Consider the following 21,593-nt stretch of genomic DNA (forward strand, 5'->3'; position numbering starts at 1 on the left):
ATGGGGCCATGACGTGCTTGGACACCTGCACCATCTGATTGCCCCTTTTTCCCCCATTTCAGGGCCATTTCTCATCCCAACACAGGCACTGGGGAGGGAAGGGAGGAAAATTAAAGTGCTGCAAAAAACCCCATTATTGCATGGCACCACAAGGGCGAAATCGGTTAAATTTTGCCCCCCTAGTTCCCCAAATCTGACTCTGGCCCCTTACACATGACTGCAGTGAACAAGGCAAAGCTGGGAGCAGCCTCCAGGTGAGGAATGTGACAGCAATGCCTGGAAATAAGACAATCTTGTGGATATAAAATTTGTTTAAAGACTACTTGTGTGTGATGACATTGGCTTTTCCAGCTGGGGCAGCTTGTGCCAGGAACTGAGACCAGGAACAACCAGGGGTGGTTCAAGGGCAGGCAGCTTCACCCTGTGCGACAGCCAATCACCAGCACTCCTTTCTCCTCGCCAGGAGGGCAGCATGGCCACAGCAGTTGCACAAAACCCCTGTGCTGACACTGGCCAGAGCTTCATCTCTTGCTGTTGAAGAGACAAAAACCCCTCAGGAGGCAATGGGTGAGCCACCAGAGGCTATGGTCATAAAGACTTTTGGAGGACTGGATGAGACCTGTGAGGTGAGATCACTTTCCTATGATGCATCAGGCCTTCTCTCTCTCCCTCCCCGTGAAAAAGAGGTGCAAAGTGAAAATATTTTAATTTCTTCGTGGGAAAGCAAAGCTCTAGTGCCTGCTCTTACTTGTGGGAAAAACATAAAGTGAGTTGATCCCTGCTTTCCAGGGAAGGCAGTGGAGGGGGGCTTTTTTAGGGAGATTATTTGCTTTTTTTGGTGTTTTGGTGGTTTTTTTTTTTTTTTTTTTTTTTTTTTTTTTTTTTTTTTTTGTGCATTCAGGAGAAAATCCAGTCTCATCTGCAATCCCTAAGGAAGGTGTTGGCAGAATTTCTGGACTGGAGAGCAAGTGAAGAGAAGAGACACCAGGACTACCTGGTACAGGGGGTCCCCTCTGTTCTTCAGCAGTCTGAATGAGTATTTTTTTTTCCCCAAGCCCCTCTTGAAGAAACACATGGGATCATATCCAAGAGGCATCCTGGCGCCCTGCAAAGATCTACATCCAGTTGGAGTGGTTGGTGCAGATCCTGGGCAGGTTTGGCAAGCACCACCTCCTTGTGCAGCTGCTTGTTTTCCACACTTTAAATCAATGTCATGGTGCTGCTCATTTTCATCCCAGACTGAGTAATAAAGGAACATTTGTTAACATGGAATTAACACTCCCCCCTGCTTCTCAGGGCCTGGATTGGTTTTGGACAGAATATAGAGAGGAATGGCAACAGGGGAGGAAAAGGAGAACCGTGGGGTGAAGTACGTAATTACCCTGCAGTCGCTAATTAGCTGCAACCTTAGCCCTGCCCCAGTGTTACAGCCTCCCTGGCTACAGCGGAAGCACTTTTGTCCTTTAACTCGGACAAATTAAGAAAGACGGAAAATTCAGGTCTGGGGATTGCATATACATTTCTTGTCTCCTCCAGGAGATGAGTGAAGCCGAGCGGCGCCGCATTGAGGCTGACTTTGAGCGGCTGCGCCGGCTGCTAGCGGAGCAGAAGCGCACCGTGCTGGGGCGGCTGGCTGAGCTGGACCACACCTTCGCAGCTACCCACGCCGAAAAATCATTGCGGGTGACCGAGGGGGTTGCACAGCTCCACAGACTCATCGGGCAGCTAGAGGCCAGGTGCTTGCCCCAGGTGAGTGCTGTTCTTACCCGAAAGCTGTCCCAAAGTGTTGCCTATGGCGTCTTGAATTCCCTTTTTTTCTCCCTTTTTTTCTTTTAGGATGTCGGGAGCATCATAAGCAGGTTATGTGGCAACTGGTTGTTTCACGTCCCTATCACTCCAGCTGTGGAGAGGTGCTTGGCTGCTACATCCATCACATAACACCTGTCCCTGTAGTTTCTTTTCCCAGCTTGAGTGAAATGCGGCTCCACCTCCCCTCGGGGCTCCCCAAGGAGCTGGGGAAGAGCCTGAGCTCCTGCTGCCACCAAAGCGATGCTCTGTGGGAGGCCCTGGAGAAGTTCAGAAATCAGAGTAGAAATCGGGTATTTTAGAAATAGGAAAGAGTAGAAATCAGATATTTTAGGAGAACTCAGAGGTATTTTATGAGAATTTGGAGGCTTTGGGGAGGAATGCAGAGGTATTTGGGATAATTCAGATATTCGGCTATATTGGGGGGTGGAATTCAGAGTTATTTTGGGAGGAATTCAGTTGCATTTTGGGATAATTTAGTTATCTGGGGAGAAGTCAGAGGTGTTTCAGGAGGAAGAGGAGCTTGTGCAAGGGAAGGGCAGCAGGAGGCTCTGCACCTGCTCACTCCCCACCTTCTTCCCTCCCCCCAAACACGGATCGCCCCATGGGTCTCCCCACAGCAAAGACAACGCTGGAGACTAGCACGACACCTCTCCCACAGCTTTTGGCAGAGACAAAAAGTGTGCTGTGGGATGAGGAGGAGGAGCAGGACGAGGCCAGGGAGCCCTGCTGAGGCCAGGAGCTGGCTGGTGGCTCTTAGGGGGTCATTGCTAGGAGCTGCAGGACATGGACACAGTAGATGGACTCTGCAGGATGCCACCTGTGCATCTTCATTTTAGGTGCTGCCCATATTCCTAGGGAGACAAATGGTTTTATGACAAGCTCCCCTCCCAGCTGCTTTAATTAGCAGCCAATCTAGTGTTGCTGCTCACCATGTAGGTCATGAATTAAAAAACAAAACCAAAACCAAAACCCCCACAAAAATACCCACCCCCGATTTTCCTTTTGTGCACACGTGTGTGTGTGTATGTGTGTATGCATAGGCTAGATTTTAAGGTATTTCTTGGTTCCGCTGGGCCAGGGAGAAGGGAGCAGGCGAGCGAGGGTCAGCGGGATACACGGGTCCCGGTTCTCGGGTGCGGAGTGGCAGACCGGTCCCGGGGCCTAAACTTGATTTGAGAACAGCACGTCTCGCTCTTTCCGCCGCTGGAAGCGGCTGCCGCGGCTCTGGCTGTCGTCACTCGGCTGCCCCCACACGATAAGCAGCGCGATAAGCGGCGACTCCCCGCCTGTGCCGTCCCGCGGTGCAGCTCTTAGTGGCCATCCTCTGCTGCGGCTCTTTATTTCTTTTATTCTGCTCTATACGTTCCATTCACATCTCGCCCCCCCTCTCGGTGCAGCTCTTTTGGCGACACCTGTCAGAGGCGACAGTCACCTCCCGGAACGGCTTCTAGTGACTGGCAGCCGGGGTGCGGCCCCTCTGCCGCCGCCCCGCCCGTACCGCGGCGCAGTTTCTGGAGCCTGGGTAGCGACCAGAGCGGCTCGCACCGCACCACCGACTCGGTGCGCCTCTTGTAGCGCCGTCTCGCCCCCGGGGCAGCTTTTTTGGTGATTCCGACACCGGGACGGTTGGGTTCAGCTCCGGTATCGCCTCCTCGCCCGTCCCGCTGCGCAGCTTTTTGGGACGCGGGGCAGCGGCCACCCCGAGGGGCAGGTCACGCCACACCGAACCGCACCGCCACGGCCACCCAAGACAGCGGCCACCCCGAGGGGCAGCTTTTTTTCGCCGCCTCGCCTCGCTAGCCCCTTCGTGTAGCCCCTTCACCGCCATCTCACCCCGGGGAGAAAATTTCTGGGAAAATACTTAAACCTAGTATAGCCCTGACTTCTCTTGTTGCTGCAGAATCCTTAAGCAAGCTGAGATTCTTCTTCGAAAAGAACAGTAAGACCTTGAAATAATTAAGAATTAACTTAAGCATTAGGTTGGTCTGCTGTTAACTAATCTTCCAGGCGTTTCTTAGAAGGAAGTATCATTTAAAAAAAAGTTGGTGTTTGGGATTTTTTTTTCTTTGTTTTGTTTTGTTTTTGCCCCGAGACATCAAAATTTGGGTTTGTTTGGGTTCGGTTTCGCGGTTCCGCCCTGTCCTCCACACCTCAGGATGGAGGTCCCGCCCCCTACATGGTGGGACCGCACGGCGCCGCTGCCCGAGATCAAACAATGGAGGAGGAGTTTTTCATGCGCCCCCACCCCCCCACCCCCGGGCAGAGGCAAATCTGAGGCTATAAATGGCGGTTTTTGGGGAGTTACGAATGCCCTGTGTGGGTTTTTTCCCTCATAATTTCTCCCTAATTTTTTTTCCCTGTGAAAAAGCCAAAGCTGATCAGTTTTGGGGCACAGCGGATTTTACAGCCCCAAGCCCTCAATTTTTTTGGAACATCGAACTTCTTTTATTGTTTTATCTACCTTATTCATAACTATAATTCCTAATTAGTATTTTAAACATAATGTGTTCTTAATTATTTTTAGAGCTCTACAATAAAATTTGCAATTATATTTGTATATATATGTACGTGTTATATTAAAATGACATATAGTACATTGAAACTCCGTTAACGTTATTATAGTTAAAATACAAACAACGGTGGGTTTTTATTTCACTTAAACCCTCCCGCTCCAAGCTGGTATTCACATAAGCTCCAGGGAACGCTGCTCCCTTGCCACACGCCTGCTTTAATCCTTGTCTCCTGGAGCCCCCTTCTGGCCTCACTCTGCTTCTTCCCCCGGTGCAGCCGGAGGGGTTAGAATTCGCCTTGTAAATAACTTGTCCCTCCCAGGCCTCAGCTGCCGCTGCCTGTGTTCCCATCTGTCCGTAAATCCCCGCTGGCGTTGGCCCGAGGGGCTGTTCCATGACTGAGGCGGTGGGAATGTCGGACCCGCCCGGGGTTGCCTTTGTTTGGCAGGTTCCGGACGCCGGCACCAGCGTCCCGCCCCGCCGCCGCCTCCAGGAGCACCCTGGCCAGGCGCCAGGTGCGCGCCTCCCCGAGTCCGGCCTGTCAACAACCGTGGCTGCGGGAAACGCCATCAGATACCTCCAGGACGAAACCACCTGCGCTGTTTGCTTGGATTTCTTCCAGGATCCTCTCGTGATCCTGAGCTGCGGCCACAATTTCTGCCGGCGCTGCCTGTTGTGGCGTGCGGCAGGCGGTGCTCCGTGTCGGCAGTGCCGGGTGCCATTCCTGCGTGGTAGAGATGCCTCGGGTTTTAGCTTTTATATTTTTCGGATTCTGTACTGCTTTAGTGTGTAGTTCTGAGCTTCATATTAAGGGATAATAAGCTCTCTTCATAGAGTAGGTGGACAAAACAATTCCTTCTCTAGCTGGGGACCAAGGACAACCAATCCAAATCTCAGACCCAAGAGCATAAACAACGGACTGAAGAGAGGAAAACAAGAAGGATGGGGACTTCCAAACCTAAAGCTATAATTGGACAATTAACTCCAATATGCTGATGGACCTGAACTTATAAAAGTGAGAGATCTCATGATCAGTCATCCATTTTGTGACTATTTTGGATTCATCTTGGGTGTAGCCCCGGCTGGGCTCTTGTGTGCCCAAGGTGTATTCACTGAGGCCTTTTAATAAATACCTACTTTAACTCTGTCTACCCTCTGTTCTAGGTCAGCCTTCACAAGGCATCAATGGCTTCCGCCCCAACCGGCAGTTGGCCAACGTGGTGGTGGCCGTGCAGGAGGTGGCTCTGCAGCTGGTGCAGGATCTGTGCCACAGGCACCAACGACCCCTCACTCTCTTCTGTCACAGTGATGGAGTCCTTATCTGCACCACCTGCGCCAAGCATTGCGCCAACTCTGCCGTGCTGCTCGAAGAGGCCGCTTGCTGCTACAGGGTGAGTGGATCCCTGGCTTAGACACTCTCCCCCTGCCTGAACAACACTAATTTCCCTTAAAAACTCAGCCCCCAGAATATGTATTTTGAGCAGAGGCAAGGATTTTCCCTGTCTTTCTAGGGGGGAAAAGAAGCAATGCAAGCATCTAGAAGCCAAAACTCAGCTGAAATGCTGCAATTTGGTGAGGGTTAAGTATGAAACAGTATAGCAGGTGGTAGTTTTGGGACCAAAACTAAACACTGGAGATTTCAAACTCCTGCTCTCACCTGGCACCTGTGCTGTGGAGGGTTCCTGTTACGCTTCCGTAACAGAGGGGAAATGGGGGGTCCCCACAGGGGGTTTGGACTTGGCTGTGGGTGCAAGGAGTGGGAAAAAGGGGATGGAAGCGTGGTCAGAACTTTTTAAGGTCTGGTGGCAACTGTTTTACAGGGGACCTTGGAGAGATGGGATATCCCAGCCTATCTGGGAGACCTGTAGTACCCAGGTATCACTGTTTGTTTACATAACTGTATGAATAAGGTGAGGGTGTGCATGCAGCATAACTGTGAAGTTAATTATAACATGGATATGAATGTACATATCTGCTTCAGTGCAGCTGCAGAAGATGGTGAGGATGGGACCATCTGTGCTGGCCATATCCCTGGTGCTTTAGGGGTTCCAGAGCCATCTCCTTCTTTTCTTCCCTTCTCCAGGAGTATAAACCCCTTTTCCCTGCAGAAGCAGTTCGAAGCTTCCCTAAAAACCCTGCAAGAGGAGGACAAGCGATGTGCTGGGCTGACTGAGGCAGCAAAGGAGACAAGACAGGAGATGCTGGTGGGTGGTGCTGCCATCTGGGTGCACCATGGGGGCCACACTGCTTCATTCCCCCTCCAGCATCCTCCTCCTTCATCCCCCAGACTTGAATCAGTGCTGAAAAGCAGAAGCTGTGAGTGATGCTGAAAGGGCCCCGCCAGGTGCTGAGTTCCAGGAATCACAGTTTCTTTCCCGGTTCCATCGCCTGTGCTGGAGGTTGGAGGAACAGCAACATGGTGAAGCTGCCGAGATGTCATGGATCCAGCAATGCCACGCAGAGCTCCAGGCCAAGTGCCAGCAACCAGATGGTGACCTGTTACGGGTGAGACAAAACTTGGCCCCAGAATCTGTTCCCCCACTTTTGACGTTTATTCGCAGGAAAGCAGCCCTAAGCATCTTTATCCCTTCCTCTCCAGGATGTCTGAACCACCTTGAACAGCTATTGGAGCCAAGAAACAACACCAGGAACACCAGTTTTGGCCCCAAGCCCTCAATTTTTTGGATCATCTTCTCCCCCTGTGGTCTTTTCCTCTGGGATTTTTGATTTGGAGCTAGAGAGGGTTGATGGTTAATCCAAAATTTGGTTATGATCGGGGAATCTTCCATCATATCTTGCAGGAGTGGGAGCCTTGCCCATGGAAGTAACGATGTCCCAGTGGTTCTCTAGCAATGGGAAAAGAAAATTTGGGAATTTCTTGGCATGAAACACCCCAATTTACTCCCCTCGAGGTGCACAGAGAGGAAGGTATAGCCATCACTGCTGTTGATGTCAGAGCTGGAAACAGCTTGAGGATTTTACTCGCAAAACCAACACGCTGGCAGAGGCAGTGACATAGTTTAATGGTGCTTGGAGGGTAAAAATTGGCAAAAAAGGGAATTTATTAAGCAAAAATGGGAAGGCAGATTTGGCTGGAAAGTGAAAGCATCAAAGATGCTCATTTATTTAAAAGAAAATCAGGGATTTATTCCTGATTAACCTTAAGGGAGGGAAGACTGAAGGTGGGAGGTGCAGAATGCTGTTGATGCTTAATTAGCACCCAAATGAGGACACTAATTATGTGTGGAGAGAGGTGATGCCTCAAATGAAGGGGGCTGTGTCTCCTACCTCAGGTGGTCTTGCCTTCTCTGTGCAGCAGGGTGGATATGGAGAAGGCTCAGGGCCAGATCCAGAGGTAAAAATCTTTGGGGTCATCTTCTATTTCCAGATGTGTTGGAGTGCTCTCTGGAGGAAGCCTCAGAGGGATACTGGAGAGGTGAGTCTGGCTTCAGGGACTTACTGAACCCCCATTTGGGTTCAGTGCCTGGAGCTGATGCTCTGGTGCAATTTTTGGAGGTGATATTCCAATGCATAGAGGCTCATGAACATCCCTCTCCCTGCCAGCAGCTGTGACTCGATCCAGTCACAGCTCACCCCCAAATCCTGGTGTCATTGGATGGCCGGACTGCAGGCCACCAGGAATCACCCCCAGCTCCTCTGCCCTCAGGAGTGGAGTGTTTTGAATCTCTCTGCTGTGTTTTGGGTCAGCATGACTTTGTAGGGGACTGTCATTGCTGGGCCATGAAGGTTTGTCCTGGTCCTGACTGGGCACTGGGGGTAGCTTGGGAATTTGTGTCCCAGAAGGGCTGCTTCGGTCTCAGCCCCAAACAAGGGGTTTGGGCTATGGGGCAGTGGTTGGGGCAGCTGGAGGCTCTCACCTGACTCAGCCCTATGTCTCTGCCCCACAACCACACTGTCTGATGCATTGAGGTGGCTGTGGATTACCCTGGCGGGTGGATGGCTTTCCGTGATGCTAATAGTCAGACTGAAGTCTTTGCCTTTCCCGCACCCACTTTAACACTCTGGCCACTGCTCTGTCTGGGCGAGGGGCCAGCTTTGCTCACCCTCTGTCCATGAGTCTCCCCAAAATGCACTATGAACCTCCCAAGTGTAAACACTTCCACCACCCCAGCAAACACTCCACTCAACATCAAACAGCCCCACTCCTCCAACAGCCTATTTAATTTTCCTTAAAATATCTAATTTAACAATCATATTTCACCCTTTTGCTTCTCAGTGGGAGAACAGAGGTATTTTTAATTCCTCAGCTGTTTGTCAGTGGAAGCATGGACCAGACCAGGGAGAACGTCCCTAAAAGATTTTTAAAAACTCACCTTGAGGAAGAAAATGGGCTTTGCTGGTGCTGCTAGATGTCTCATGATAAGTTTTTGCAAGTGGAAACTTTTCTCCTTGGGATTTGTAGAGAATTTAGGGGAAGTGGGTTAAAACCATGTTTCACGTCTCTCAGGATCACTCAGGCTTGGGCCTTTTCAGGGCTTTGTATTCACTGCCAGGATGTAAGCAGGGAGAGAGGCCACAGACAGAATTTTATCCCCCATTTCACTGCCTGCAAGTGAATAGAAGGGGAACTGAAACTAAATGAACCGAAATCTTGAAGCAGCAGAAGGTTGTTGTTAGGACTCAACCATGTAATAAAGTGCTGTTATCAGCAAGCCCAGACAGGACTGGGCAGGTCTCTGCCTCTTGCAGTCCCAGTCACTCCTTTGCTGCCAGAATTGCTTCCCCATCCACATGCACTCTTCACCTTGGTGTGAGGAAGAGGAGAAACTACCAGGAAATGCAGCAACTTTTATCTTTGGGACCCTAATTTTAGACAAGTGTCCTGACAAAACACAGATCACAGCTAAACCCACATTACAGCCCTGCTCAGTTGTATAATTAGTTTTTTCCCTGTTTGGTTCATGGTGAGGTTGGTGTTTCCTTGAAAGACAAGGTCCAGTGATGTGTAAAGTGATGTTGGTTTGCAGCATCCTGCTCCAACAGATGAACTTCCAAGACTCCATCCACTTTTCATCTGAAAAGCTTTATGGATATTTAATTTGAAAGTAAAAAAACAAAACAAAACAAAACAAAACAAACACACACAAAAAAAACAAAAACAAAACAAAACAAAAAAAAAAAACAAAAAAAACCAAAAAAAAAAAAACAACAAAAACCCCCAAAAAAAACCCCAAACCAAACAAAAACAAAACAAAAACCCAAACAAACAAACAAACCTCCAAAAAACCACCAAAAACCACAAACAAACAAACAAAAAAACCAACAAAAAAAAACCCTGCCTTTTTGTAACTCAGTAACCCCACAGTTTGCTCTCCAGCATTGGAGGGGCAAGGAAATCAGCCTCTTTTTGCTCAAGGGCAGCTCCACAGTGTCCTGTCAGCAGCTGGGAGAGCAGATGGGTGGGTATGGAGGGTGCACAGCCCCCAGTGCTTGAGCAGAGCTAGCAGATGCACCTTGCAGCCCTCACACAGGGACCCTTGGACCTCAAAATCCTCCTGAGTGACCGGCACACCTCATACCAGCTGATGAAAGAGGCTGTGGGGAGTAGCTGAAGGGTTTTTTTTCCGCCCAGGGGTGGAAGATTTTTCCACAAAGCTAGAGCCCAGGGTAGATTTTGTGGAGGTCTGTGGCTTGAGGATGAGCATTCCCACAGGGGAGTTTTAGCCATTGCCTCCTGCTTCTTGGAGAGAAGCTGTTCCTCTTCCACTAACACCTCAGGAGCAGACTGGGAACTGTGCATCCAAGGGAAGTGCAGCAGGCATGGAGGGGTAAACCTAAGAGAGGACTACAGGTCCTCCAGGATGTTAATCTTCTCATGCTCCTCATTGAGGTCCACTGTAAGTGGAAAGAGGTGGATTTTGGGGATGGGTTTACAACTGTTCAACTTTTTATCAACTGTTAATGATTTCTTGGTGTTGGTGGGTGCTTATAAAAATGGAGATCAAAAGGCACTTTTTAAAATCAGCAGCTTGTTATATCCAGAAGGCAGAAAATACAGCTCCAGTGCGCAAACCAGAGGGGTGTCTGTGTTTTTAATCCTCTGGTTTTGGGTATGTTTGCTCCATTTTGGGCCTTCTGCCCAAGGGAGCAGCTAGCACAGTGGGAGATGGGAATTTTCCGCCTCGAAACAATGCTCACAGGGAAGAAATCCCCAAATTAGGGAGGAACTTGTTAAAGAAATGGTGGCCTCTGCACTGCTGCCTTGAGGAGAAAGTGCTCCCCAACCCCTTTGTTTTTGTTGGAGGTTGATAAACCCCCAACCCCTTTGTTTTTGAGAAGACTGTCCCCTTTTAAGTGAAAATAAGACTTGTTCTCAGCACTAGCAGTGGACATGGGGAAGAAACAGCTCCAAAAATATTCCTAAACCCTTCCAGAATTAGCCTGTATGCTGCTTGGAGGGGAGGCTTAAGTTTTTCAGGTGTCACCAGTTTACCCAGTTGCCCCCTCCAGGGGCCTTTTCCCCTCTTCTTACCCAGTTTATTGGGATAAAATATTATAATTTCATTTATTTTTTCCCATTTTATAATTTCTCTTGCTCTGGTAAGAGGTTTTTTCTCCCCAGAATGAAGCAAAGCAGAATGTCTCTCCCTCCAAGTCCCTTCATTTACCAAAATTCCCTCCAAAACGCCACATCTGAGGGTTTATTTAAGCTAAAACGGGCTTTTTAAAACACAGGATGAAACACTATAGTGCATTATAGGGCCTTAGCAACATGAATAGAGCTAATAACTGGGTTGAGCAAAAGAGATCTGAATTTTGGGTAATTTTTAGTTTTTGCCTTCTATTCTGTAAAATAGGCACTTGGTATGGACCCAAGCTTTAGATCTGAATTTCCCACATGGAGGATTTTCCCCCTGGAACTATGGTGAGCCAGCTATGCTTTGCTGCTCACCCAAATCCTCCACACAAAAACTTACCAAACTTCAAAAAAAAGTATGAACTGAACTTTGTCTTTAAATAAACTGGTTGAGCTCAGTGATTTATTGTGTCACTCATAACCTGGACTGGTGTCTTAAACAAGGTGGTTTTGAGCCACACTGCAGTGCTGCCCCAGGTGGGGCAGTCCAGGGAATGGGGACAGGCAGAGGTGTGGATATTCAGGGAGAAATTGATCTGTGAGAACAAAGACATCTGGGATGGGGGGGTTGAGGACTTAGGGGGGAAGAGACCTCTGGGACAGGCTGGGGACCCAGGGAGGTCAGGGAACTCTGAGGCACGCAGATGACATGCAGTGTTGCAGGTCAGGGGTGGGTGACCTACCCATGTTGAGGTGGGCCCGTACCCAGCTCCATGACCCTCTGCTCCCCCTGCACACTTTTGCTGGGTCAAAGTTCACCACTCTCATGTCTGTCTTCAACAGCCAGCCCAGGGGAAGAATGAACTTCTTTATACTGGCACTTCTGTTTGACCAACAGTGATTGATGTGACTGGCCATAAAATAAGTGCCAAGAAGCAGGAGGACATTGGTAGTTCAAAGCAGGACCAAGCCCACTGTAAAGACCAGATTAATGCTGTGAATGTGGTGTCCTCGGAGAAGAGTCAGGAAGCAGCACTCAGGTTTCTAGGCCACAAGGAGGTGCTCCAGCTCACTCCTCACCTAGAGTGTAAATAATGGATGATGATGATATTAAACCCTGCCCTGAGTCTGATGCGGGAGAGGGAGCAGTGTTGCTCAGGCCCATCTCAAGTTCTCCCAAGATGTGTGGCGCTGCTGCAGCCTCGCCAAAGCTCAGTTCAGGGGCAGCAGCAGCATGGGTGGGGAGGCAACCCAGGGACTACATCTTTTGTACCTCCACAGCCCATGGGTTGGGGCAACCCCAGCCCCTTCACCTGGCTCAGGGACACCCCCCACATACCCACATGACCCAGTCTGGGGCTTCACCCCAAGCTCTGCTGCTCCTATCCCCACCAAATCTTTGCCCTTCCCTGTGGCACCTGTCCAGCTTTAGGGTGGCAGCTCTGAAGCGAGTGGTTAGTTTTGAGATCAGTCTTGCTTTGAATATCTCAAACACAGCAGGTTACAATTTTTTTATTAGCTTGAAAAGAAATCCCTTTGGGCAGCTGTCCCAGTCTTTTCTTCATGCAGGGCTCCAAGCATCCAGTCCCAGCTAGCTGCTTGGCTGCTGGCTCCATCCAGGGGGACTGGATTTGCAGCAGATGCTGCAGTGCCCGGGATCAGTGTTTGAGGTCAGAAGCTGTGTGGTGCTCTGCTAAGGTGGTGGGGCCTGGGGACGAAGGACAGAGTTTAGCACCCTGAAGCCCAGGGGCATTTGCATGGCCAGAGACCCTCAGGGACAGGGTACTATTCCCTGCCCTCCAACATATGGGCTGTTTTCCCACACTGGCCAGGGCCATCTCCACAATGCACTTCATCTTGAACACACCGAAGGACTAGCTGTCCCATCCACCAGTCACCGCCCCTCCATCCTGCTTCCACCCCTCCTCAGCCTGCCCCAGACCCCTGCACCTGCCCAGGTATGCAGATAGAGCCCTGCTCACCCATCACCAGAAAACAGCTAGTGCTCTCTCCCCCCAGCACTATATCCTGACAGGCCATACCTAGCTTATCCTGTGCCCTCTTTGCCACCTCAGGCCTGTGCTCCTGGCCCTGATCCATGCGGTCATCCATACCCAGCAGCTCAGTCATGCCAGGCTGGGAAGGAGAGAATGGCTGGCTGCAATGTGGGGCTCAATTCAGCATCCCCCAAGCAACACTCCCTACCCATCTCTCCTTGAGGAAACTGAGGTAGGGTGGCTTCCAGATGCTCAGCATCTCTCCCCCAGCCTTGTTCCTCCCTGACATTCCTCCCTTCACCATCCCTACCTTTTTGGAGAGGTGTAGGACAGCCTTGAGTGGTGCACTGGATGTGTCCTGACCCTTGCAGCTCTGCGACTTGAGGAACTTGCTATTGACCAGCTTCCTGAGGGATGGGGCATGGAGATGCTCATTGTCGAGCACTGTGGTATCCTGGGCTTCATCCCATTGTGCCGAGACTGGGGAGAGGGTGCTCCCTACTGACGCATGTCCCTGCTGACTCCCCTACAACTGCTGCAGGAAACCCACGCCTGTCCCACTGTGCTGAGTCCCCACCAAGCCTGAGATCAGGCTGAGACCAGATACAACTGGCAATATGTGGCTTCAGTGCCACTGAGACCAGGGCTTGAGCAGTGCAGTAGGGGCTTTAAAAGCCCAGACACCTGGGGCAAGTACAGCTGACTCTTTGTGACCCCCTCTGCTCCCATGCTTTGCCCAGGCCTCCTGGCCCACTCTGTCCCCCATTCAGGGCAGAGATCTCCCTTGCCAAGGCAAGACTGTCCAGCATCCCAGAGGCCAGTGATGGGTTCCCCATGTCCCCTACCTGTGACCGTGCTGTTGTGCTTGCTCCTCTGTGGTGATGGTAGAGGGGTGTGCAGTGTGGCTGCCAGGCAGCGGTGGAAAGAGCGGCAGTGTGTCAATGTGCCTGGGGAGGCCAGAGTGGCAGGTGGGTGACAAGGGACAAATGAGCCACCCCAGCTTGGGGCAGAGCACCAAAACCCATAGGATTGTACCCTGCATCACCCCTCTGCCTGCTGCCCTCAGGGCGGTGTTCCTGGAGGGAACACTCCACATCTGAAACACATGGCTTCAGAGAGGGCTCAGCAGAGCCCTGGAGTCAGACCCTCCAGACACCTCAGCAGAGTCTAACCCCTGTGCCTGAGACAGAGCATCACCAGCACCCATCCCCTGTCCCACCCACACAGACCCCCAATATACCCGTGCTAGGTGCTACTCACGGGCCAGGCACATGCATGTTGAGCTGCCGGTCGCAGGACAGGCACTTGTAAGGGACCAGCAGCCGCCTAAGGGAGAAAGGGCTGGGTGAGCTCCTGACAGGGCTGCAGTGCACACAGCCAGCAACAGGTGCCAGGCACGTTGCTGCAGAGAGCCTCAATGTTTGCAGGTGGAGCTGTGGCATGTTGAGCCTTTCCACTCAAGGGGACAAGGAGATAAGCTTGCCTTGGCAGCACTGGAACTTCTGAAATGTGGCTGTGGCCCATAGCTACCCAGAACAGGCAGGAATATGAAGGGAATGGTGCAGGCACCCACACTGCCATCCAAACCAGCCCTTTCCCCAGTGTCATTCCCTTGTCAGTGCTCACAACTCCCTTGCATCTTGCCAAGGTGGGCAGGTTATGACTGAGGCCTGTGGCACCATGTGTTGCACCCTTGCCAAGATGAACAACCCACTGTTCTCCATCCTTGAACCTCTGCACCTACACTCCAGTTCTGGTTTGGACAGCTCAGTTTTGCAGATGCCCATTTTTGTGCCTCTTTTGATGTGGGGAACCTGATACTGATGGGTGAAGAAGGTGTAGTTGCTTTGTCAGTATCCCTGCAGTTTGTTGCCTACATTTTTCTGATGCCAAGGTACCATACAGGAAGGAACAAGGCCAGTGCTGTTGCCAAAGCCAGTACCATCCCACTGCACTCACTGCTTAATTCCAGCAGCGTCATCAATCTCTACCGACAGCTCATCCTTGAGATCTTTAATGATCCTTGCCCAGGTATCCTCTAGCTGCTTCCGGAAAGGCCCAAGCTCCAGGCGATCCAGCTGTAAACAGATGTACCCCCTTAGCCAGCTGGTCCAGGATGGAATATGGTAGTCCGCAAGGAAAAGCCAGCAGAAGGGGAAACCTCAGAGCGAGGTTGCCTCAGGCTGCAAAGTGCCGAAGGAGCCAGTTTTGTACCGTGAGGATAAGACACCCCTCACCTTGGAGTCCAGGGCATCACTGAACCGCTGCTGGGCCTCCTGCCAGCGCTGCTCCTGACCTAACACCCGTCTCAGCAACTCCCGCATCCTCTCCTCCAGACGCTCCATGCTCGCATCAAAATGGGCGCAACTGACTTTGCTGCCCAGGGCAGCTTTGTCCACTTTCTAGCAGGGAGGAAAGGCAGGAGAGCGGTGGAGGCAGGGCCAGCATGTGTTGGGGACAGAAGGCAGAAAAGTTCCTGTGGGGCCATTGTGCCCTTTTCAGGGCTGTGTGGCCTGCTTACTCCATCACCCCCATGGGGTCAAAGGGACTTAAAGAGGGAGACAGAGGGACCTGGCAAGGTATCTGCAGCCAGTCTGGAAGTACTCACACCCTCCCCCTTCCCCATCCAGGCCAGTTTTGCCACTGCGCACCCAAAGGGAAAAGGGCATTTGTCACCCTGCCCAAGATCCCTTGGGCTGAAGACGGACCTCTCAAGACCATACCAGCAGCAGCAGGTCCTCCTTGTCTGCTTTCTTCTCAAGACCCTCCAGGGACCGGAACAGAGCCTTCCAATACAGAAAGCATCTCATGACACCACAGCAGGGTCAGAGCTGTGTTCTGGCCAGCCAGTGCTCCCTGCTCTTTGGAAAAGGCCATTTGAACCAAAAAAGGGCTTGCGAGCAGGTGGGCAGGGGATCAGACCTCTGTGTGATCAGACCAGCCTTGGTGTGACTGGGGGATAATTTGACCCTGTGGGGGTCCAGCCACCAACCTCGATATCTTTCTGATGCTGGCGATGGTCATCCCGGAGGCTCCCTGTGACATAGCCAAGCTGCTCGCAGTCCCCTTCCACCCGCACAACAGTGGCCTGGATGCTCTTTAGCAGCTCCTCATCCTGCTCCAGGGAGAAAGATGACAAGATGGTGTCATGCAAGGGGTATCTGGCTGCCCTCAAGGACAGATCTGGGTTACTTGGCCATGAGCCATGAGCCCTCAGTGCCAGCCAGACATTTGTATCAAGGCTTTAATTTCCTGCCATATTGCCAACCCGACCAAACCAAACTGGGAGGTAGCAAGGGGCTGCTCTATATTACAGTGAGCACAGAGGGTCCCGATACAGCCTCCCAAGCGCCCCCCACCCCTGCCATGTTGCCAGCTGCCCACCTGGGTTTCCTGTGGCAGTGACCTCTGCACCTGGTGTGGCACCAGAGAGTCCACCTGCTGCTGGAGCCTTTCACAGCGGTGTAGGAGCTTCCTCACAAGCTTGGTGTCTGAGCTGCTGTCGGGGCACACTGCCTGTGACTCTCCCTGCTGCTGACCCACAGTCTCCATCATTGCCCTCAACTCATTCAGCTGCAGAAAGGGGAGAAAGAATCGATTTTGAGATAGAATGGATGCAGCCAGAAGAACCTGGTGCTCAGATGGCCCTGACCAGGCAGGGAATGTGGCCAGGAACCCAACAAGGAGCAGCCCATTCAAGACAACAGTTGGAGTGCTGCCTCCAAACCTCACCCGCTCCTGAAGCTGGTCAGCTGTGACCAGCTGCTTCAGTGTGGCCTTGGTAATCTTCTGCTCCTCTCTCAGCTCCTTCTGCTCCTGCTTAATCTCCTGCAGTGCAGACCTAGCCAACAAGATGAAGGCACAGGGAGGCTGAGCCTCCACAAGGCCACCTATGAGGTGAGCTTTGCTTCCCAAACCTGATGCTCCTGCATTGCCACCTCCCATACCTCCCGGCTCCCCTGCAGCCCCATAGGATACAAAATCCTCTCTCCATCCTCTTACTCCAGCTGTAGGGGGATCTTGTTGGTGCCATCCACTTCGCACTTGGCTACAGTCACATCCAGCTTTCCAAGGGCATCCTGCAGCTGTCTGATCTGGGAATGGTGGTAGTGGCAGAGTCAGGGCATGGGACCCCATGCTCACCTTTGTCTGCCTCCTCTCTGCCAACTCCCTCTAGCATCCTTGCAGCCCCCTTAGGGACTACTATGGGCTTACCTTTTCCTTCTCACCCTGCAGATCTCTGGCCAGGTTCTGCAGGGCAGACATCTGGCCCTGGAGCTCAGATGGGTCTCTGATAATGCTCTCCGTAGCTGGAAGGCCTTCTTGGGAACCAGGCTGTGTCCCAGTGGTGCCACTTTGGGCACTGGGGGTCCCTGTCTGCATCCCAGGGGTGGTGCTCTGGGTACCAGGGCTCTGCCCCAGCTTGTCCATGTCCAAAGTGTGGGGCTTGGCAGGGGCAGGCTGGTCGTGGAGGACAAGTGGCTGGCCAGCAGCATCCTGGAGGTTCCCCTGGAGAGGGACTGCAGTTAGGACCTAGAAGCATCCACAACTGAGCTTGCGCCCAAGCCAGAGAGACGCTGGGTGGGCTTTGGCTGCCAAGTACTGGTAGATCTTTACCTTCTTTCCTTCCCAGCACCCATTTTCCCTTTTTTCAGGGCTGTTTAGTTCAAAGTGCCTCAGCAACCCTTTGGCTGAGGCAGGCAGTGACCTCTACTACCAGCGTGATCTGCAGGCAGAGGTGGGGGCCTCCTAGTGGGCAAGGCTGAGTTTCCATGCTTCCCCCACAGGACACTCTTCCCTCCCAGTGACCTTCACACTGGGTGACACCCATGGACATAGGGCAGGGGTGGCAGGGCAAGGTCTTGAGAGACAGGGAAGTGGGGAGAGCCCAATTCCCTCCCAAAAGCAGCAGCTCACCTGGCCAAGTGCTTCCTGGATTATCCGGATGCCTTCTCCCATGCGGGATTGTGTGGCCTTCATCTCATTGATCTCCTTACGGAGATCCTTGCAGAGATCTGTGGTCTAGGAGAGGGGGGTGGGGGTATAAACCTCAGGGGAGGGTCCCTGGGGACCTGCAGGACCTTTGCCTGCACCATGATCTGTGGGGTACAACCAGATAGTTGGGCACTGTGGGTTGCACTCTCCATTCATCTGGCATGGCCGGATGCAGCTGAACCTCCAGCGCACAGACAGGTCACTGGCTGCTGTCTCAGACCTACAACATGGTGATGGTGGCAGCTCACCTGGCCAAGTGCCTCCTTGATCCTCTGAATTTCCTTTCCCATGATGGCCTGCATGGTCCTAATCCCAGCCATCTCCTTCTGGGGCTCCTGGGAGAGAGCAGCGGCCTAGGAGAGACAGGTGGCGGGGGTGAGCCCCAGGCAAGCAGCTCCCCAGAGACTCCCACTCCTGTGTTTGGGAGCCTATGGCACACTCTGGGTCAGCAGGAAAAGACACAACATGGGAAGGACCCAAAGCACCCAGAGCAGTGTTTCAGCCCCAGATTTTCTATCCAAATCTCCCTCCCTTTCCCACAATGAAAGTCAACATGCTGCTCGGAGCTTGGGCTTCAAGCAAACCTTGCTATAAGGACACAGACCCCAGAGGAGGGGGCGTCTTGGGGGGAACACCCAGGGGGTGGGAAAAGCCTCTACCTTAGAGATGCCACGCTCTTTGGCTTCAGTTTTCTCCATCTGTCCCATGTCGGCAACCATCGAGGTGACAGGAGAGCCGCTCCTGGTCCCCTGCACCTCATCCTTCTCGGGCGGCTGCTCCCCTGGCAGCAGGGACGGCTGCCCTGTGTCCCATGCTCCAGCCTCCGTGCCGGTCCCGCCCTCCTCCTCTGGCGGACCGGTGCGTGATGTGGCGGGATGGCTCTGCCCCGGGGCAGGTGAGGCTTCCTGGGCCCCCTCCTGGGGGATCACGTCCTGCAGACCCAGCAGGCTCAGTTGTCCCAATATGACCTTCAGCAGTTTGCGGAGCGCCTCCAAGTTAACATTGACTTCGGGCGTCCCGATGGCGTCATCCAGCAGCTGTAACAGGCTGACTGAGGCCATGGCTGCTGCTCTGCCCGAAAACACAGCACCTGTCCTTCCTCTGTGCTCGGAAGGAAGCTGCAGCTAGGAATGTGGGCAGCTAGCAGCCTCCTTCCGCCTCTTCCTCTGCCTTCCTGAGCCCCGGTCGTACGTGCCTGTGTTTGTGGTGTCGCTTGTTGCCAGGTAACGTCTGGCCCTGGCAGCCGGCTGTCGCGGAGTCATGGAATACGCCGGATTGGAAGGGACTTCTTCCAACTCATCGAGTCCCATGTTTGCAGCTGTGGTGGGCCAGGGACCCCTGGCTGAAGGGGTTCTCCCTGATGGCCCCCTTGTTCATCAGCCACCCCACCTTGGATTGGGGAACAGGTGGTTAGGAACCTCAAAATTCCCTTGCTCCCTTTGATCTCCATCTACATTCCACCTTGGGCTGGGAGGGACAGCATTAGGGGCACCCCAAGCCTCCGCCCCCTCAAGTGTCGCCCCCCCTTCTTACGCTGCCCCGGTACAGCACAGTTGAGGGCAGTGATACAGCTGCCATGGTGCTTCGTCGAGCTACGGGGCTGAGTAAGGGTCATGCTGGAACTCAAGTGCTTCAGTGGCAGGCCTAGACATACACGCACATGGACACATGGCCTGAGTTAGGGAGCCCCTGGGGACTCAGATATCTAGATGGCCTCTGGATAGGACCCAGATGCCCAGATGGGCTCCCAGGGCCAGGATGGGATGCAGATATCTGGGTGGCCCCCCGCAACCAGGAGGAGACACATGTGTCTAGGGTTCCCCCCAAAGCCAGAAGTGGAACACTGGCACTGTCCCCTCATGACCAGAAGAGGATCCCGGCATCATTTGGGGGTTCTGAGGGGAGGCAGTGAGTGGGGGTTTCCCCATCACCTTCTGCACAGTGTAGTGGGTGCCCTTGGAGTTGCTGTCATCCTAAGGGGATGACACACCATCATCACATTGAACTCCCAAACCTCCTTTACCTCCACTGCCCAGACATGGAGGGGAGCAGCCACTCTGTGCAGCAGCCTTTGCCCCATGACCCTTAGGCCCCAAAATAGTCCCCCAAACCAGTCCATGGCCCACAAACATCCACCATGGACCACAAATACTCCCCCAAAATGCCTGGCCTAGCACATCCAGCCCCCAAACCACCCCCAAACCACACTGCTCCTATTTGCCCTCAACACCTCCCATCCCAGAATGGCCCAGTGATCCCGGTACTCTCAGCCCAGTGCTGCCAGTACTCCTACACTAGGATTCCCAGTACAGCCCATCTCAGTGCTACCAGTGTCCACTGAGAACATGCAATGAGAATGCCCTCCCAGGCTGCCAGCAACCATCTCCTACCAAGCACAGCCAGCCCAGCTCCCCCATCCTAGTGCTTCCAGAGCTCCCACTAGTCCCTGTGCCACTGGTGACATGCAGTGGGAAGGCAGCTGTGCCTAAGATTTGCTTTGATGTAACCAGGATTTATAGCTCAAATTTTAAACAAATCACCTCTCCTCTGGTGAGAAAGTTGTGAGTCATTTTAACACCCTGGCCCTGACCCTGAGATAGCAGATGCATTTGGGGGTAGTAGAGGGTCATGGAGCTGGGAACAAGGCCACCTACCTCAGTGTGGGGATGTCACCTGTGCATGACCCTCAAATGGCATGTCCCCTAAGAGTCTGAAGGTCCCTGACCTCAAAGGATCCTATACCAGTGCCCAGAGGTTCTTGTCCCCAGGAAGTCCCCATCTCCACTGGAGGTCTCAAGCTAGGAGCAGTACCCTGAAATAGGGCTAAGGGTCTCCATGGGTCTGGGGAAGGTCACTGGGCTACAAGTTCTTATGGGTCACTGGGCACCCTGAAGACCTTGACCCTGTGAGGGGCAAGTGATGCAGAAGGGGTTTGTGTGGTGATGGCAGGATGAGGGCACAGATCCCACGGTGTCCCAGCATGGGGGTCCACTGGCTGCCTCCTCCCTGCCCATGCACCACTGGTCAGTTTCTGTTCGTATCAGGGAATGTTAAAGAACAAGTGAATTGCACATGTCATGGTGGTGGTTCTTATGCAATTTTAGATCTTGTGGAGATGATATAGTTGACCTGTGCGTGTTGACAGACCTATGTATGTTTATGTGCAAGTACTTTCTTTGTTCAGAATTAAGAGTCAACTAAAAGTCCTTGAGTACTTCAGCAGAGATGGGTGTGTGGGTAACCTGGTCCTCCAGGTCAAATTAAATTAAAGTCACAAACACTATTCAAAATGCAGAGTCTAATCCTGTGATAAGCTTCTGCAGCCCCCAAACCCCTACAAGAATGTAACAACATGGTGTAAAGGACCAAAATTTGCAGATGGCTTTCTAACAGTGATTCTTTACCACTCTCCAAATCTTTCAGACCAGGAGACTATGGAAAAGAGGAGCTATTGTTCAAGCAGGGTGTTTCCACATATACAGAAGGTACATACTTGCAAGACTGTGTCAAGAAAAGCATCCTTAAACTTAAGAGGATCTTCAGCATATGGTTTGGTCTTTTGGTTGTGAGTAGATGGCAAAACAATACCATCAACACCTGCTCAGTTGAATCTGATCCAGATAAATAAGTTGTAAGTAAACAATCACCTGCTTAGTGTGTGTTTAATAATAGCATACTCCGAATTCAGGTCATCTGTAGTTAGAGGGGCTTCTTGCAATCTCAGTACTCTGCTCTTAAGCATCT

The 21,593-nt window shown here is 52.3% G+C and overlaps 2 protein-coding genes across 16 annotated transcripts; one reads left to right on the top strand and one right to left on the bottom strand.

Annotated features, from left to right (window-relative positions):
• The first annotated feature begins 27 nt into the window (after positions 1 to 27).
• On the top strand, positions 28 to 21,492 carry LOC128822443 (E3 ubiquitin-protein ligase TRIM11-like). Of its 13 annotated transcripts, none has more exons than XR_008441429.1 (9): positions 28 to 254; positions 352 to 626; positions 1,056 to 1,154; positions 1,540 to 1,749; positions 5,484 to 5,710; positions 6,403 to 6,824; positions 6,919 to 7,247; positions 7,708 to 7,755; positions 21,273 to 21,492. XR_008441429.1 is itself a non-coding variant. In XM_054004151.1 (7 exons), exons 2-7 carry the CDS (start codon positions 564 to 566, stop codon positions 6,610 to 6,612), a joined length of 726 nt encoding a protein of 241 aa, XP_053860126.1. In that variant the 5' UTR covers positions 28 to 254; positions 352 to 563; the 3' UTR covers positions 6,613 to 6,645. The 13 variants fall into 13 exon arrangements, 5 of the variants coding, with proteins under 5 accessions (XP_053860126.1, XP_053860125.1, XP_053860127.1 ...); XR_008441432.1 differs by lacking the exon at positions 21,273 to 21,492 and adding an exon at positions 11,701 to 12,213; XR_008441431.1 differs by lacking the exon at positions 21,273 to 21,492 and adding an exon at positions 7,884 to 9,397.
• On the bottom strand, positions 12,345 to 19,250 carry LOC128822440 (glutamine-rich protein 2-like). 3 transcript variants are annotated; one of them, XM_054004146.1, is made up of 16 exons: positions 18,509 to 19,250; positions 18,098 to 18,202; positions 17,772 to 17,876; positions 17,070 to 17,363; positions 16,857 to 16,948; positions 16,587 to 16,695; positions 16,239 to 16,427; positions 15,847 to 15,969; positions 15,578 to 15,640; positions 15,092 to 15,256; positions 14,814 to 14,932; positions 14,115 to 14,180; positions 13,700 to 13,801; positions 13,165 to 13,261; positions 12,900 to 12,993; positions 12,345 to 12,565 (listed from the first exon to the last, which is right to left on the bottom strand). In XM_054004146.1, exons 1-16 carry the CDS (start codon positions 18,908 to 18,910, stop codon positions 12,516 to 12,518), a joined length of 2,175 nt encoding a protein of 724 aa, XP_053860121.1. In that variant the 5' UTR covers positions 18,911 to 19,250; the 3' UTR covers positions 12,345 to 12,515. The 3 variants fall into 3 exon arrangements, with proteins under 3 accessions (XP_053860121.1, XP_053860120.1, XP_053860122.1); XM_054004145.1 differs by having other exon boundaries at positions 17,070 to 17,387; XM_054004147.1 differs by lacking the exon at positions 12,900 to 12,993 and having other exon boundaries at positions 17,070 to 17,387.
• Positions 21,493 to 21,593: the final 101 nt, after the last annotated feature.

Source organism: Vidua macroura, chromosome Z (assembly GCF_024509145.1).
Source record: "Vidua macroura isolate BioBank_ID:100142 chromosome Z, ASM2450914v1, whole genome shotgun sequence".
Taxonomy (NCBI): domain Eukaryota; kingdom Metazoa; phylum Chordata; class Aves; order Passeriformes; family Viduidae; genus Vidua; species Vidua macroura.